Source organism: Saccostrea echinata, unplaced genomic scaffold (genome assembly GCF_033153115.1).
Source record: "Saccostrea echinata isolate AGI-Se365-2 ecotype Australia unplaced genomic scaffold, CSIRO_AGI_Sech_v1 ptg000051l, whole genome shotgun sequence".
Taxonomy (NCBI): Eukaryota; Metazoa; Mollusca; class Bivalvia; order Ostreida; family Ostreidae; genus Saccostrea; species Saccostrea echinata.
In genome coordinates this window covers 9,406,043-9,422,333 of record NW_026889800.1, presented here as the reverse complement: position 1 = coordinate 9,422,333, position 16,291 = coordinate 9,406,043, and the positions used below count along the sequence as shown (strand labels likewise).

General features: G+C 36.8%; 1 protein-coding gene and 1 long non-coding RNA gene across 2 annotated transcripts in view; one reads left to right on the top strand and one right to left on the bottom strand.

Annotated features, from left to right (window-relative positions):
• LOC133203560 (uncharacterized) overlaps positions 1–16,291 on the top strand; it is a 43,111-nt gene that overhangs the window by 12,291 nt on the left and 14,529 nt on the right. The window contains exons 11-14 of the mRNA XM_061339329.1: positions 24–1,166; positions 1,765–4,057; positions 4,305–4,396; positions 9,380–10,961. Of these exons, the coding sequence (XP_061195313.1) occupies positions 24–1,166; positions 1,765–4,057; positions 4,305–4,396; positions 9,380–10,961 (5,110 nt within the window). The remainder of the gene's footprint in view (positions 1–23; positions 1,167–1,764; positions 4,058–4,304; positions 4,397–9,379; positions 10,962–16,291) is intronic.
• On the bottom strand, positions 6,013–6,785 carry LOC133203782 (uncharacterized). The gene is made up of 2 exons (XR_009723471.1): positions 6,522–6,785; positions 6,013–6,192 (listed from the first exon to the last, which is right to left on the bottom strand). It is a non-coding gene; the product is annotated as an uncharacterized LOC133203782 (long non-coding RNA).

The window sequence follows — 16,291 nt, the reverse complement described above, 5'->3', positions numbered from 1 at the left end:
TGTACATGCACATCTTTTTTCAGGGCTGTCTAACCCTGCTGGCATTTCCAAGGAAGCTGACAAGACTAACACCAGTCCTGCTAAGCCACCACAACCACCCATGCCTTCATCATTACCACCAGCAAGTCCTCGATCAGAGGACCCATTGAGGACACACCAGTCCTCTTCATCTCCATTCCTCCCTCCCTCTAGTCCTCAGCATTCCATTCCACCCTCCCCAATGCTAGACTATCAGAGATCTCCTTCTTCTAATATTGTGTCTTGGCCTCAGAACCTTCCATTTGGTAGTCCCAGAAATCCGCTAGTCCCACATTCCACACCTCCTCCATCTCCTGCCAATTATCCTGGTGCACCTGTACCCCATACCCCTCCCTATAGGATGCCACCATCTCCCCAAACAACCCATCCATTAGCTCCAAATTCACCATTTCACAGTCCATATCGTGGTCCTGAGTTCTGTGGAAGTTCACCACAAAGAAGGATAAGTAGAGAAGGTCAGCAAGGCTACTCTTGTCCCTTAGAATCAAAATCAGCAATGTCTTTCAATCCTCCCAACACATTCCAAGGTGGACCAAACTTTGATGCACAGTATCCACCGAGACCAAACTTTTTATCTCAGTCTCCTTATAAACCTCCCCATCATCCAGGTGATATAGGGTTCCAGGGCCCAATGCCCCACTTTAGAAACAATGCCGGTTTTGGAGGTCCTAGGTTTCCAGATCCAAATTGGAATTCCACTCAAGGCAATGCTTTTCAGGGAAGATTTGATCCTAACAGAAGTCCCAGAATACCAGGACCAACATTTGAAAACAGTGGGACATCTAATCCATTGTTGAATACACCGCCTCATCTCAAGTTGCATAATATGTCAAATGATGTTTTTAATTCTCCAAATAAGCCCGCTTGGTCACAGAGTGGTCCATATGGAGCCCCACCCTTAGACAGAGGTAATGTTCAACAAAATGTACAAACCACAATGCACCGGAGTGACCCAAGGCTGAGCAAAATTGTGTCACCAAAAGTGAATCCTGTTGCTCCAATGCCAAGAGGAAGCACATCTGATACCCATGGGAGTCCCAGTCAAGGAATGATCAGTCCTGGGGCTGTGGAGTTTCCCAGTTCAAAATTGTCTCCCATTTCACATCCTTCACCACAGCAAATACCAGGTATGAATCTTAGCAAATAAAGTTCCCTCAGTCATATCAATTTTCTATATATTTATTCATTAAATTGCTAATAGTAGAATGATGAAAATCTAATACAAAAATGAATTAGATAAGGCCATAAAAATTAATTTTTTCTCAGGTAAAAAATTTCAAAATTCAATGCCGCAAGCAGGGTTTTTTTTGGAAGCATGTTATACCTTTTTTTCATGTCATTCGTTCAACAAAATGATGTCAACTGATTCTTACTTTTTTGGTTCTCTCATTAATTATAATATGTATTCAACTTTAAATAATGTTATTCCAAACAAAGTTAATTCATAAAATACTGTATTAACAAGAAATGTATTGTTTATTTAATAAAAACGTCCTAGTATTAGCATTTATGAAAAGGGGAATAACTCAATTTTCTTTTTTAACTTGGAAAAATTACAAAACAGATATATTTCCCTTTTCAATATGTTAATAAAATTTATCAATGTGGCAGTGTTTGATATGATGAGGCAGTGCCTGAGAAACTATTGATTAATTTTTTCGCCTAATGATTTTTTGTTTTTAATTTAGAACTAACATGATTTCGTTGATTATTAATTTGTTTCAGTTGTGGCTCCCCCTGGGACACCACCACAAACTAAGGCATCCCATATACCTCCACCTCCTATTGTCCAGCTTCCAGAGCCTCCTATACCATCTCGAGTTACCACTATCCCAGAGTCTTTTGATGGTGGATTCTTCTTCAAACCACCATCATCAAGTCTCCTGCAGCTTGACAAAGTCAAAAAGGTCTTTGAAGAGCAGAATGTAGCTCAAGAAATCCAACAGCGAGCTAAAGAAGCCATCAAAAGGCATTTATTAGTGAGAAGTCGCACAGAAAGCAAGAAAACACAAAGTTTAAAGGCAGGAAAGATTGAAGTGAAACAAACTGGGAAGGACTTGGAGAAAGAAGTGGCTGAATCAGCAGAGGACATGAAGCAGTTGTTAGAAAGCAGTCTAGAACCCAAACTTACAGCAAAGAAAAAGGTGGAACAGCTTAAAAAGAAAGAGAAAGGTAAACATGAGGTAAAAGAAAAGTACCGGATGAAGGAAAAAGGACTTGGAGAAAAGCTTAAGGCAAAGGGAAAATATGAAATCATGCAGAAGGACAAAGTTGGTTCAGTGGAACCAGGGGTAAATAAGAAAATTCAAGAACCTGAAACTTCTCAAACAGAATCTTTATTAAAACTAAAAATTTCAGAACCTGAGACCTTTAAATTGGACAGTTTGGAAGACATTGCTCGCATGAGAAAAATAACGGAGGAAGAGATCAAAAGAGAAAGTGAGAGGCAAGAGTCAATGGATGATATGGACTTGGATGATGACCCACTTGAGAAAATTAATCGTAGGAATAGCAAAGATGAAGATCCAGCTGAGAAAATTAGTATAAAGAATAACAAAAACCCAGCAGAGAAGCCAGAAAGCAAAGATGAAGAGCCAGTGGACAAAGTTTCTAAGAAGAGCAAGAAAAGACCAAAGGAGAGGGATGCTTTAGATGAAGTGAAAGACCTATCAGACACTGACGAACTCCTGTCAAAGAAAGCCAAAATTGACACAGCAAGTGACATGAAAGATTTCTTGAATTTATCTCTAAATGAAAATGATCCATCTTTAGAGTCAACACCTCTAAGGGTAGATTTAGTGCCTAAAAAGAGATTAGAAAAGAGGATAGTTGATGGGAAAATGGAAAAGGATAAGAAGGCCAAAACTCAATATTACAACATTTGTGAAGAAATAAGTGGGATAGCAGGAGAGAGAGTGAAAATTGAAAATGTAATTGAAGGCGAAAAGCCTACTAGAACAGTAGAAATAAACGATCCTTCCTACAATGACATTAGTGCCATTGAGAAATCCAAATCTTTTTCAAATGTTAAAGGAAGTGTAACAAAGCTAAAGTTGGATGATAATCCAGAAGGGTTGGTGTCGGAGAAAGGTACCAGTGCAATAAGGAAGGACCAGAAACCAAATACTTCAAGCAAATCAGATTCTGGAAAGATGGAAGGAGAAACTGCAGATCAGTCTGGAAGATGGGATAATCCACTAAAGAAGAAAAAGAGAACAGACAGCGAGTCTGATGGTGAAAGAAAAATAGAAAACAAGAAAGGCAAGATCATAATAATAAAAGAGATTAGAATGATTCGAGTGAGTTCTGATGGCAGCGAGATCAAGTCCCCTGACAAAGAACCAGAGACCAAAGAGAAGCTGACAGAGAGTCCTGAAAGCCCTGTACATACTCCTGTAGAGGAGGATCTAAAAGTGGTGGATCTACAAGAGGTGGATCCGAAAGTGGTGAAAATCAAGATGGAGGAGCCAGAAGAGAGAGAACAAAAGAAGGAATACAGAAGAGAGAAAGAAAGTGTGAAACAAAAAGAAAAAGATTACAGACAAAAGGAAGACAAAAGTAAGAGAAGGGATTGGGAGGAAAGAAGAGATGACAATAGGAGGAAAGACAAGAATGAAAGAAAAGAGAAATCAAAAGGAAGAGAGGGAGGCAAGGAGAAAGAAAAATCATCTGATTTGAAGAGCAGAAAAAAGGCAGAGGATTCCAGAAAACACCTTGTCCTCTACAGTGACACAGAAAGTGAGAGTTCACGAAGCCATTCATCATCAATGAGAAGTCGGCGGTCCGAAACACCAAACTCTGATGATGGAAAGGACTCGGTACCTCGTTACACTAGAATTTATCCAGATTTCAAACCGGGAAGACCAAAGCTCCCAAAGGCAGCCTCTAGCACAAAGACAGCCTCTAGTAGTCAGGGTCGACAAGAACCAGCTCGTAAGCCTGGAGACCAAAGACGTGGCAATCTGTTCCACAAATCCAAGCATCAACAGGACAGCAAAGCATATCCATATAAGACGGGGTAAGTAGAGGCTAAGATAAACATGAATAGTTCAGAGACAGTTACTAAATAGGAATCTGGCCAATCATCATTATTCTTCATGCAGTGAAATCATTATGCCAAACTAACATAGCAACAATATTTTGTTTTTTCATTGTGTAAATGTTTAATCACATTTTTTGCTGAGTTATTTATCTATTGTGCATATAATTGTGTGTCCAGTGCAGCAACTTAATGATCATGCTTGCTTTGTCTTTACTAATATTAGAAAGGCAGGCATAAGCAAAATGACTGACATTCAAGTCAAGGGCAAAGTCAGATCTCTGGTCCAAAGTAGAAAGGATTTTAGGGCTCACCAAGGTGGTATAATGTTGACTTACTAACATTGTTTTTACTGACCAGTTCGAGCTGATTCAGCAGTTGAATTAATTGATTGCTAATGACAAAATATTAGATACTTAGTATTTAATCAATATTGTTTGTTACTAATTGTGCTAGATAGTGCTTTGTCAGCATCTAGATAAAATATATTTGTTACTGGCTATTTTTTTTTTTTTTTTTTTTTGAGGTTTTTACTTTCAAATCGGGAAAACTATTTTTGAAAAAGGTCAGTGTAATTTGCCAAAATTTTGGATATACTGCAAATATTGAATTCAGGTCTATGTATCATCATGAACACAACTTCTTCAATTCATTATATTTAATTAAATTGTGATTAGGCATAATAGATGAAATATTGAATTTAAATTGAAAGACGTAATTCTTGACATATAAACACCCAAGCATAGCTTTTTGGGTCAGTTAAGTCAATCAAAACACTTAGCACTTAGTGCTAACCATCCCCCACATGATGCACAATTTACTTTAAAATTAAAGCAATTGGCTACAGATTTTTGTAAGTTTTATAAAGTTATAAATTTGCTGGAAATTACACAATTACATGTATATCAACAAAGACACCTTTAGGGGCAGAGAAATCAGTTTGTGAATTTCTATGCCCTGGTATTCTTGGGTCTTGGAGTTTATGGCCAAAAAAACAGTAAAAAAAAATAAGGTCATTTTATCAATCTTGATGTGCTGCAGGGTTTGATGTTAACATTTATAAGTAATAGACCAATCGGGCTACTTTCGATAATTTTTACTAACCCTGACCAAACTTGCAAATTTACTTCTTTTAATCAAGAATTTTAATGAGGTAACTTATGAAACCATATTTAAGAAAGACATTGTCTTTTGCGTGTGTCAATATTTTTGACAGACTGTTCGATAGTTCCCAGAGTTTGGTTCATCGGGATATTTGAGTTTTATAAGCCCTGAAGAACGTTAATTAATTAAATAAAATTTAATTAAATAAAATGATTATCATAAATATTAATAAATTTAAAACTGTACTATACGTAACCATTTTAACCATATTGATACTGAACGACAGTAGTGTCGACTGTGATTTGCCAATTACAGCCGTGGCTAAAAATAGCAATTGTGTTTTTCCCCTTCATACAGCGATAGCTATGGAGAAAGAAGAAAATTTCATTTAAAGTTATTAGATTATTTATTTGATCATTGAAATGGGACTTTAACAGTTATTTTATCAACATGACCAATCGGTTTAGTTCCCATACATTTTACACGACCGGACCACTCATTTACTAGACTAAGTGGGTCGGACGTGCCTTAGTGTCAAACCCTGTGCTGTCCAGTAATCATACAGCTTCTCGACTGAAATGATGAAGCAGATTTAACCCAATATTTGAAAGGGAGACAAAAATTTGGTCAAAGTTATGCAAACCATCTGCGTTAATGATTACACCTTAAGTCCCTTACCAATGTTATGAAATTTTATGAAGGATGAAGAGTTTTGGCCCCAAGGTGGTGCTAAGTTGACCTTTGATACAGTATGACCATCAAGGCTCAAGGGAACCTTGTTAGCTCACCTGAGCTTTTCTGATCACCCGTTGTCTGTCGTCTGTCCGTCCGTCTGTAAACTTTTCACATTTTCGACTTCTTCTGAAGAACCACTGGGCCAATTTTAACCGAACTTGGTACAAAGCATCCTTGGGTGAAGGGGAGTTTAAATTGTTAAAATGAAGGGCCAAGTCCCCTTCAAAGGGGAGATAATCAAGAAAATACCAAAATTGGGTGGGTCATTAAAAAATCTTCTCAAGAACCACTGGGCCAGAAAAGCTGAAACTTATGTGGAAGCATCCTAAGGTAGTGTAGATTCTAAATTGTTCAAATCATGACCCCCGGTGTTAGGGCAGGGCCACAATAGAGAATCCAAGTTTTACATTGAAATATATAGTAAAAATATTTAAAAACCTTCTTCTCAAGAACCACTGAGCCAGAAAAGCTGAAACTTATGTGGAAGCATCCTGTGGTAGTGTAGTTTCTAAATCGTTCAAATCATGACCCCCAGTGTCAGGGCAGGGCCACAATAGGGAATCCAAGTTTTACATTGAAATATATGGTAAAAATATTTAAAAACCTTCTTCTCAAGAACTACTGGACCAGAAAAGCTGAAACTTATGTGGAAGCATCCTGGGGTAGTATAGATTCTAAATTTTTCAAATCATGACCTCCGGGGGTAGGGCAGGCCACAATAGGGAATCCAAGTTTTACATTGAAATATGTAGTAAAAATCTTTAAAAATCTTCTTCTGAAGAACCACTGGGCCAGAAAAGCTGAAACTTATGTGGAAGCATTCTGGGATAGTGTAGATTCTAAATTGTTCAAATCATGACCCCTGGGGGTAGGGTAGGGCAACAAAAAGTACTTGGGGGGGGGAATCAGGTGAAAAACAGTTAGACCAAAGTTACTCAGGTGAGCGCTGTGGCCCATGGGCCTCTTGTTTAAAACTCATCATAGATATTTCTCAATGATACTGTGGTAATGGGTAGTTGAAATAGATAAGAACAGATTACCATGTTACATGTCAAATATAATTATTTCATCCTATTTGAAGAATATGTCCTTATAGGTGGCCAAGTTCAGACCATAAACTTGAATATAACTGATCTGCAGATTAAGTTCATATTTCAATTTACATTTTGTATATTTGCATACATGCATGTACATTTCAGTTAACTGCTCAATTTATTTGCATGGAATCTCTAACTGCATGTAGTTTTTTTTTTTAGGATTGTTCATGTTTCTTAGCTCTGTGGGTTAAGACCAGCAGAGCTTCATGCAATAGTAAAGTGTCTGTCATCCATCCCTCTAACTTTCTGTGGACATTTTTAGCTCACCTGAGCCAAAGGCTCAAGTGAGCTTTTCTGATCACATTTTGTCCGTCGTCCGTCCGTCTGTCCGTCCGTCTGTAAACTTTTCACATTTTTGACTTCTTCTCAAGAACCACTGGGCCAATTTTGACCAAACTTGGTACAAAGCATCCTTGGGTGAAGGGGAATTTAAATTGTTAAAATGAAGGGCCAAGTCCCCTCACAAGGGGAGATAATCAAGAGAAGACAAAAATAGGGTGGGGTCATTAAAAAATCTTCTTCTCAAGAACCACAGGGCCAGTAAAGCTGAAACTTATATGGAAGCATCCTGGGGTAGTGTAGATTCTAAATTGTTCAAATCATGACCCCCGGGGGTAGGGCGGGGCCACAATGTGGAATCAATGTTTTACATAGAAATATAGAAGAAAAATCTTTAAAAATCTTCTTCTCAAGAACCACAGGGCCAGAAAAGCTGAAACTAATGTGGAAGCATTCTGGGGTAGTGTAGATTTTAAATTGTTAAAATCATGACCCCCGGGGGTAGGGCGGGGCCACAATAGGGAATCCAAGTTTTACATTGAAATATATAGAAAAAATCTTTAAAAATCTTCTCAAGAACCATTGGGCCAGAAAAGCTGAAACTAATGCGGAAGCATCTTGGGGTAGTGTAGATTCTAAATTGTTAAAATCATGACCCCAGGGGGTAGGGCGGGGCCACAATGGGGAATCCAAGTTTTACATTGAAATATATAGAAAAAATCTTTAAAAATCTTCTTCTGAAGAACCCCTGGGCCAGAAAAGCTGAAACTAATGTGGAAGCATCTTGGGGTAGTGTAGATTCTAAATTGTTAAAATCATGACCCCCGGGGGTAGGGCGGGGCCACAATAGGGAATCCAAGTTTTACATTGAAATATATAGAAACAATCTTTAAAAATCTTCTTCTCAAGAACCACTGGGCCAGAAAAGCTGAAACTAATGTAGAAGTATCCTTGGGTAGTGTAGATATAAATTGTTAAAAGCATGACCCTCGGGGGTAGGGCGGGGCCACAATAGGGAATCCAAGTTTTACATTGAAATATATAGAAAAAATCTTAAAAAATCTTCTTCTCAAGAACCACTGGGCCAGAAAAGCTGAAACTAATGTAGAAGTATCCTTGGGTAGTGTAGATATAAATTGTTAAAAGCATGACCCTCGGGGGTAGGGCGGGGCCACAATAGGGAATCCAAGTTTTACATTGAAATATATAGAAAAAATCTTAAAAAATCTTCTTCTCAAGAACCACTGGGCCAGAAAAGCTGAAACTAATGTAGAAGTATCCTTGGGTAGTGTAGATTCTAAATTGTTAAAATCATGACCCCTGGGATAGGATGGGACCACAATAGGTGTATTACATGGGGGAAAGTCTGGTGAAGAACAGCAGGGCCAAAGTTACTCAGGTGAGCGTTGTGGCCCATGGGCCTCTTGTTTCAAAATGCTCTACTTCCTGTACCTCGTACAGTTTTGGTCCAATTCCATAAACGATAGTACACAAGTAGACTTCAAAATACATAATTGTCTTCATCAGTTTTTGATTTTTATGAATGGGATTGCCATGGCTATAAAAAAAAAGAAGAAATTTCTGTGAAATCTTTCAGATTACTACTCTTACAGAATTTTGACAGGTTTAAAAATAACTGCGCACATATTAAGACTAAACCAAAATACATATATATCTCCATTGGATTTAGTTTTGATTTCATTGAATGATCTTGACATGGTTACTATGGTAAAAACCAAATTTTATGGGAAATTCTTTCAAAAATGCTATTCCTCTCAGAGTTTAGTTTGACTTCATTCAAACTTGGTACACATCAAGAAAACTGAAAGATATATATATAGTCATTTAAGGTGACATGAAAGTTGCTCAAAGTTGTCTGGCTTCACTAAATTTTTGTCAGGTCTGTTGGAATTTATGCCAATTAAAATGTGAATGTATAAATGTTGATTTTCTCTCCATTAGAGGTTAAAACATCAAAGACATTTCATTTCACAAATGTTTCTTTTTTAAAATTCCTTTCAGGATCAATTTTACTTGATAAAAAAGTAATTTTAATTCATAAAAAAAATTCCTTTGTTTATTGCAGCTATTATAGAAGGCATTATTACAAGCGCTAAAGTACCACTAAAGAAAATACCAAAAATTAAGAAGAAGCCAATCACCACCTCTACCTCTTCACCAAAACATGAATCAACTCTATCATCACAGGAATTAAAGACAGATAAAGAATTAAACCTAAAGGGGACAGAAACACAACAGGAGGAGAGCAGAGAGACCACTGCTACTGATGAAACTGAGGAAGAGGAGCATTCAATGGAGATTGATAATGCCGAGTTAAATGGAGAAGCAGAGTTTGTTCTTATGAAGGAAGAGGAGGTTAATTCTTTGGAAGTGGGTAAACAGGCTATGACAACTGAAACTAAAAATGAAAGTAGTATGAATGATGGGCATCTTCGAAAGACTCCACCATTAGAAAATACTATGACTGTATTTTCTGAAATTCCCCAAGAAACTTCCTCTGTAGGAAGAAGTTCAACAATTTTATCACTTGGAGAAAGTGTTACAATATCCTCTGAAATTCCTGCAGAAGCTAAAGAGACTTCCTCATCAGGAGAAAATATATCAGATTCCTCAAAAATTACAAATGAAAAGTTTACAGCAGCCAATAATGAATCTGTTTTGTCAAAATCTGTAATGGTTATTGGTCATCCAAAGACAGCAGATCGTACTGAAGAGGATTTCTCCTCTGAGCAGTCAGAAGAAGTACCTTTGTCAACTAAACTAGGGAAGGAGAACGAATCCCAAGAGCTCGATGAAGAAAAACACTCAACAGAGATCGAGACAAAGGATGAACAATGCTCAACTGAGTTTGGGTCAAAGGAAACAAACTTTCAGCAGGATTCAGTTGATAAAACAGTGAATCCAGGTATCAAAAAGACAACTTTTAAGAAAAAGTCTAGGAAGATGGAAACAGACTTGCGTAATGTAATGAACAGCTTCATTTCAATACAGAGTGGAAAAGTTACAGAGAAGTCGGTTGACATCTGTTCTGAACAGAAACAATTAGGAGCCAATATGTTGCAGCCGGAAATACTGGGATGTGATGAAAATTCCAAAGAAAGCAGAACTGATGAGGCACATCAGCAGCTGGAGGACCTGCTGGATCTAGAGATTGGCCGCAATGTTCATACAGTGGAAGAAGCACATTACGCAACATCTGAGCAAAATCTTGTTTCAGGAATCACAAAATCAGCTGGATCATTGGGAAATCTTTCTTTAACACTAACAGTGGACAAATCTGCCAGTCGTCAAATTTCACAAAGCAACGATTCTAAAAATGCCATGAGTTCTTCAAGTACAGCTTCAGCTTCAAATCAGAAAGATAAAAACAAAGACGAGGATTTTTTATCATCTCATACCAAGTCAAAAATGTTCAGTGCCATTTTCAATGAAACTATCCACCCCCGTCTGGATGCAGATATTGCTTGTGGTCAGAGGAATGATGAACAATCTGGAGGTGAAGATGACTTTGAACCAGATCCAGACAGGGTTGTTCAGGTTCCACCTGATGACCAGGGTTTTAAGATTACAGTCACCAATGATATTCCAGTATGTTCCAAGTTCCAGTGGATTTCTAAAGAACAGCTTATTAAGGACAGTATCCATGGGTAAGCTACTCTTAAGAATAGATCAGTCATAAGGCTGACTGAAATTAATTCTAAGTTTAACATCACCTAAAACTTCAAACTGAGGAGGATGGGAGAAAAAAATTAAAACAATTAAAAATTTCAAACAAATGAGTACTCATTTACAAGGATCAAAATATTGTGAATATTTGTGCATCATGCAGACATACTGTTTAATAATCATTTTTAGCTCTTCTGAGCCAAAGGCTCAAAGAGCTAATGCTATGGCCATTTGTGCGGTGTGTGGTGTGCTTGAACTTTTTAGAATATGGGCCATAACTCAAGAACCCCTTGGCCAATTATTGTCAAATTTGTCACAGGGTATCCTTGGCCCAAGGGCTCCCTTTCATACTAAAACTAGGGTTGTTACCCTTAAACAAGGGGAGATGATTAGGAAAATAGAAACAAAAGTACTGGTTGTTAAAAAACCTTCTCAAGAACCACTGGGCAGATTATCACCAAACTTACATAAAAGAATGAGGATATGTTGTAGATTAAAATTTGCACAGGGATTTACCCTGGGGCAAAGGGCGTGGTCTCAAGGTCACTTCAAAGTTGACCAAAAATTACATTTTATTAACATGTTGATATTTTGCTTACTATAAGGACTAGGATCATCAAATCTTGTCAGTTGATGCATCTAAGGACCTCATATCATGTTGACTCAAAAGTAAGTCACGGTGACCTACTTTTCAAATTTTGGGGCCATTCTTTTTCAAAATGATTTAGAGGCATATTTTGAACAATTTAAGGCCTATGATCATCAAACTTTGTCAGTTGATGTATCTTGGGTCCTCAAAGTATGTCAACTGAAAAGTAGGTCACCTTGACCTACTTTTTGAACTTTATGGGTAATCTTTTTCAAAACAATTAAGGTCATTAATTCGATACCGAAAGGTTTAGAATCATTAAATCTTGTAAGATGATGCCTCTTGGGGCCATAAAACATTTATTAAAAAGTAGGTCACTTTAACCTACTTTTTACCTACTTTTTGAACTTTGCAGGCATTCGATTTCAAAGCATTTTTAGCTCTTCTGAGCCAAAGGCTCAAAGAGCTAATGCTATGGCCATTTGTGCGGTGTGCGGCGTGCGGTGTGCGTAAACTTTTTAGAATATGGGCCATAACTCAAGAACCCCTTGGCCAATTATTGTCAAATTTGTCACAGGGTATCCTTGGCCCAAGGGCTCCCTTTTATACTAAAACTAGGGTTGTGACCCTTTAACAAGGGGAGATAATTAGGAAAATAGAAACAAAAGTACTGGTTGCTAAAAAATCTTCTTCTCAAGAACCACTGGGCAGATTATCACCAAACTTACACAAAAGGATGAGGATATGTTGTAGATTAAAATTTGCACAGGGATTTACCCTGGGGCAAAGGGCGTGGTCTCAAGGTCACTTCAAAGTTGACCAAAAATTACATTTTATTAAAATGTTGATATTTTGCTTACTATAAGGACTAGGATCATCAAATCTTGTCAGTTGATGCATCTATGGACCTCATATCATGTTGACTCAAAAGTAAGTCACGGTAACCTACTTTTTAAATTTTGGGGCCATTCTTTTTCAAAATGATTTAGAGGCATATTTTGAACAATTTAAGGCCTATGATCATCAAACCTTGTCAGTTGATGTATCTTGGATCCTTGAAGTACGTCAACTAAAAAATAGGTCACCTTGACCTACTTTTTGAATTTTATGGCTAATCTTTTTCAAAACAATTAAGGCCATTAATTCCAATACCAAAAGGTTTAGAATAATTAAAACTTGTAAGATGATGCATCTTGGGGCCATTAAACATATTTAGTAAAAAGTAGGTCACAGTGACCTACTTTTTGAACTTTGCAGGCATTCGATTTCAAAGAATTTTAGAGGCATAATTTAGACATTTTGAAACCTATGATCATAAAACTTTGTAAGTTGATGCATCTTGGGTCCTCAAAAAACATCAACTGAAAAGTAGGTCACCATGACCTACTTTTCAATTTATATGACTATAATTAAATATTTCAGGTACTAATTGACTTAGAATCATCAAACTTTGTCAGTTGATGCATCTTGGGTGTTCGGAGTAGGTCGACTGAAAAGTAGGTCACCATGACGTACTTTTGAAAATTTATGGCTTTAATTAAATATTTCAGGTACTTATTGGCTTAGAATCATCAAACTTTGTCATTTGATGCATCTTGGGTCTTCTGAGTATGACAACTGAAAAGTAGGTCACAGTGACCTACTTTTGAAAATTTATGGCTTTAATTAAATATTTCAGGTACTTATTGGCTTAGAATCATCAAACTTTGTCAGTTGATGCATCTTGGGTCCTTGGAGTACGACAACTGAAAAGTAGGTCACGGTGACCTAGTTTTGAAATTTTATGGCTGTATTTAATATTTTTCGGGTACTATTTGGCTTAGAATCATCAAAATTTGTCAGTTGATGCATCTTGGGTCCTCGGAGTAGGTTGACTGAAAAGTAGGTCACCGTGACCTACTTTTGAAAATTTATGACTTCAATCAAATATTTTGGGTACTGATTGGCTTAGAATCATCAAACTTTGTCAGTCGATGTATCTTGGGTCTTCAGAGTGCAACAACTGAAAAGTAGGTCACTGTGACCTACTTTTGAAAATTTATGGCTTTAATTAAATATTTCAGGTACTTATTGGCTTAGAATCATCAAACTTTGTCAGTTGATGCATCTTGGGTCCTTGGAGTACGACAACTGAAAAGTAGGTCACGGTGACCTAATTTTGAAATTTTATGGCTGTATTTAATATTTTTCGGGTACGTTTTGGCTTAGAATCATCAAAATTTGTCAGTTGATGCATCTTGGGTCCTCGGAGTAGGTTGACTGAAAAATAGGTCACCGTGACCTACTTTTGAAAATTTATGACTTCAGTCAAATATTTTGGGTACTAATTGGCTTAGAATCATCAAACTTTGTCAGTCGATGTATCTTGGGTCTTCAGAGTGCAACAACTGAAAAGTAGGTCACTGTGACCTACTTTTCAAAATTTATGGCTTTAATTAAATATTTCAAGTACTAATTGGCTTAGAATCATCAAACTTTGTCAGTTGATGCATCTTGGGTCCTTGGAGTACAACTGAAAAGTAGGTCACTTTGACCTACTTATAAAATTTTATGGTTATAATTTAAAAAAAAACATTTTAGGTATTAATTGGCTTAGAATCATTAAACTTAGTTAATGGGTCCTCAGAGAATGACAAGTGATAAAGCAGGTCACCATGACCAACTCTCAGGTACTAATTGGCTTAGAATCATCTTGGGTTCTCAGAATGTGAACTGGAATTTCAAGGGTTTATCTAAATATAAAAGATACTTAGAGGCTTCAAATAGAAGTGATAGGTTGTACAGTTTATCAGAAGAGCGATTCAAGGTCCTTGGGCCTCTTGTAAAGGCATAATTTGGACATTTTAAGGCCTATGATCATTAAACTTCGTAAGTTTATACATCTTGGGTCCTCAAAAAAGGTCAACTGAAAAGAAGGTCACCGTAACCTACTTTTCAATTTATATGACTATAATTAAATATTTCAAGTACTAATTGGCTTAGAATCATCAAACTTTGTCAGTTGATGCATCTTGGGTCCTCGGAGTACAACAACTGAAAAATAGGTCACCGTGACCTACTTTTGAAAATTTATGGCTTTAATTAAATATTTTTGGGTACTTATTGGCTTAGAATCATCAAACTTTGTCAGTTGATGCATCTTGGGTCCTTGGAGTACGACAACTGAAATGTAGGCCACTTTGACCTACTTTTGAAATTTTATGGCTGTATTTAATATTTTCGGTACTATTTGGCTTTGAATCGTCAAAATTTGTCAGTTGATGCATCTTGGGTCCTCGGAGTAGGTTGACTGAAAAGTAGGTCACTGTGACCTACTCTTGAAAATTTATGGCTTTAATTAAATATTTCAGGTATTAATTGGATTAGAATCATCAAACTTTGTCAGTTGATGCATCTTGGGTCCTTGGAGTACAACAACTGAAAAGTAGGTCACTTTGACCTACTTATAAAATTTTATGGTTATAATTTAAAAAAAAACATTTTAGGTATTAATTGGCTTAGAATCATTAAACTTAGTTAATGGGTCCTCAGAGAATGACAAGTGATAAAGCAGGTCACCATGACCAACTCTCAGGTACTAATTGGCTTAGAATCATCTTGGGTTCTCAGAATGTGAACTGGAATTTCAAGGGTTTATCTAAATATAAAAGATACTTAGAGGCTTCAAATAGAAGTGATAGGTTGTACAGTTTATCAGAAGAGCGATTCAAGGTCCTTGGGCCTCTTGTAAAGGCATAATTTGGACATTTTAAGGCCTATGATCATTAAACTTCGTAAGTTTATACATCTTGGGTCCTCAAAAAAGGTCAACTGAAAAGAAGGTCACCGTAACCTACTTTTCAATTTATATGACTATAATTAAATATTTCAAGTACTAATTGGCTTAGAATCATCAAACTTTGTCAGTTGATGCATCTTGGGTCCTCGGAGTACAACAACTGAAAAATAGGTCACCGTGACCTACTTTTGAAAATTTATGGCTTTAATTAAATATTTTTGGGTACTTATTGGCTTAGAATCATCAAACTTTGTCAGTTGATGCATCTTGGGTCCTTGGAGTACGACAACTGAAATGTAGGCCACTTTGACCTACTTTTGAAATTTTATGGCTGTATTTAATATTTTCGGTACTATTTGGCTTTGAATCGTCAAAATTTGTCAGTTGATGCATCTTGGGTCCTCGGAGTAGGTTGACTGAAAAGTAGGTCACTGTGACCTACTCTTGAAAATTTATGGCTTTAATTAAATATTTCAGGTATTAATTGGATTAGAATCATCAAACTTTGTCAGTTGATGCATCTTGGGTCCTTGGAGTACAACAACTGAAAAGTAGGTCACTTTGACCTACTTATAAAATTTTATGGTTATAATTTAAAAAAATATTTTAGATATTAATTGGCTTAGAATCATCAAACTTAGTTGATGGGTCCTCAAAAATGACAAGTGATAAGTAGGTCACCATGACCAACTCTCAGGTACTAATTGGCTTAGAATCATCTTGGGTTCTCAGAATGTGAATTGGAATTTCAAGGGTTTATCTAAATATACAGGATACTTAGAGGCTTCAAATAGAAGTGATAGGTTGTACAGTTTATCAGAAGAGCGATTCAAGGCCCTTGGGCCTCTTGTTAGTTAATCTGTCGAGTCTTAGACTCATACCAAATATACCTCAAACAGGGCACTGATATTGTCTATTTCTACAGAATGCAGTTCTTAGTTACT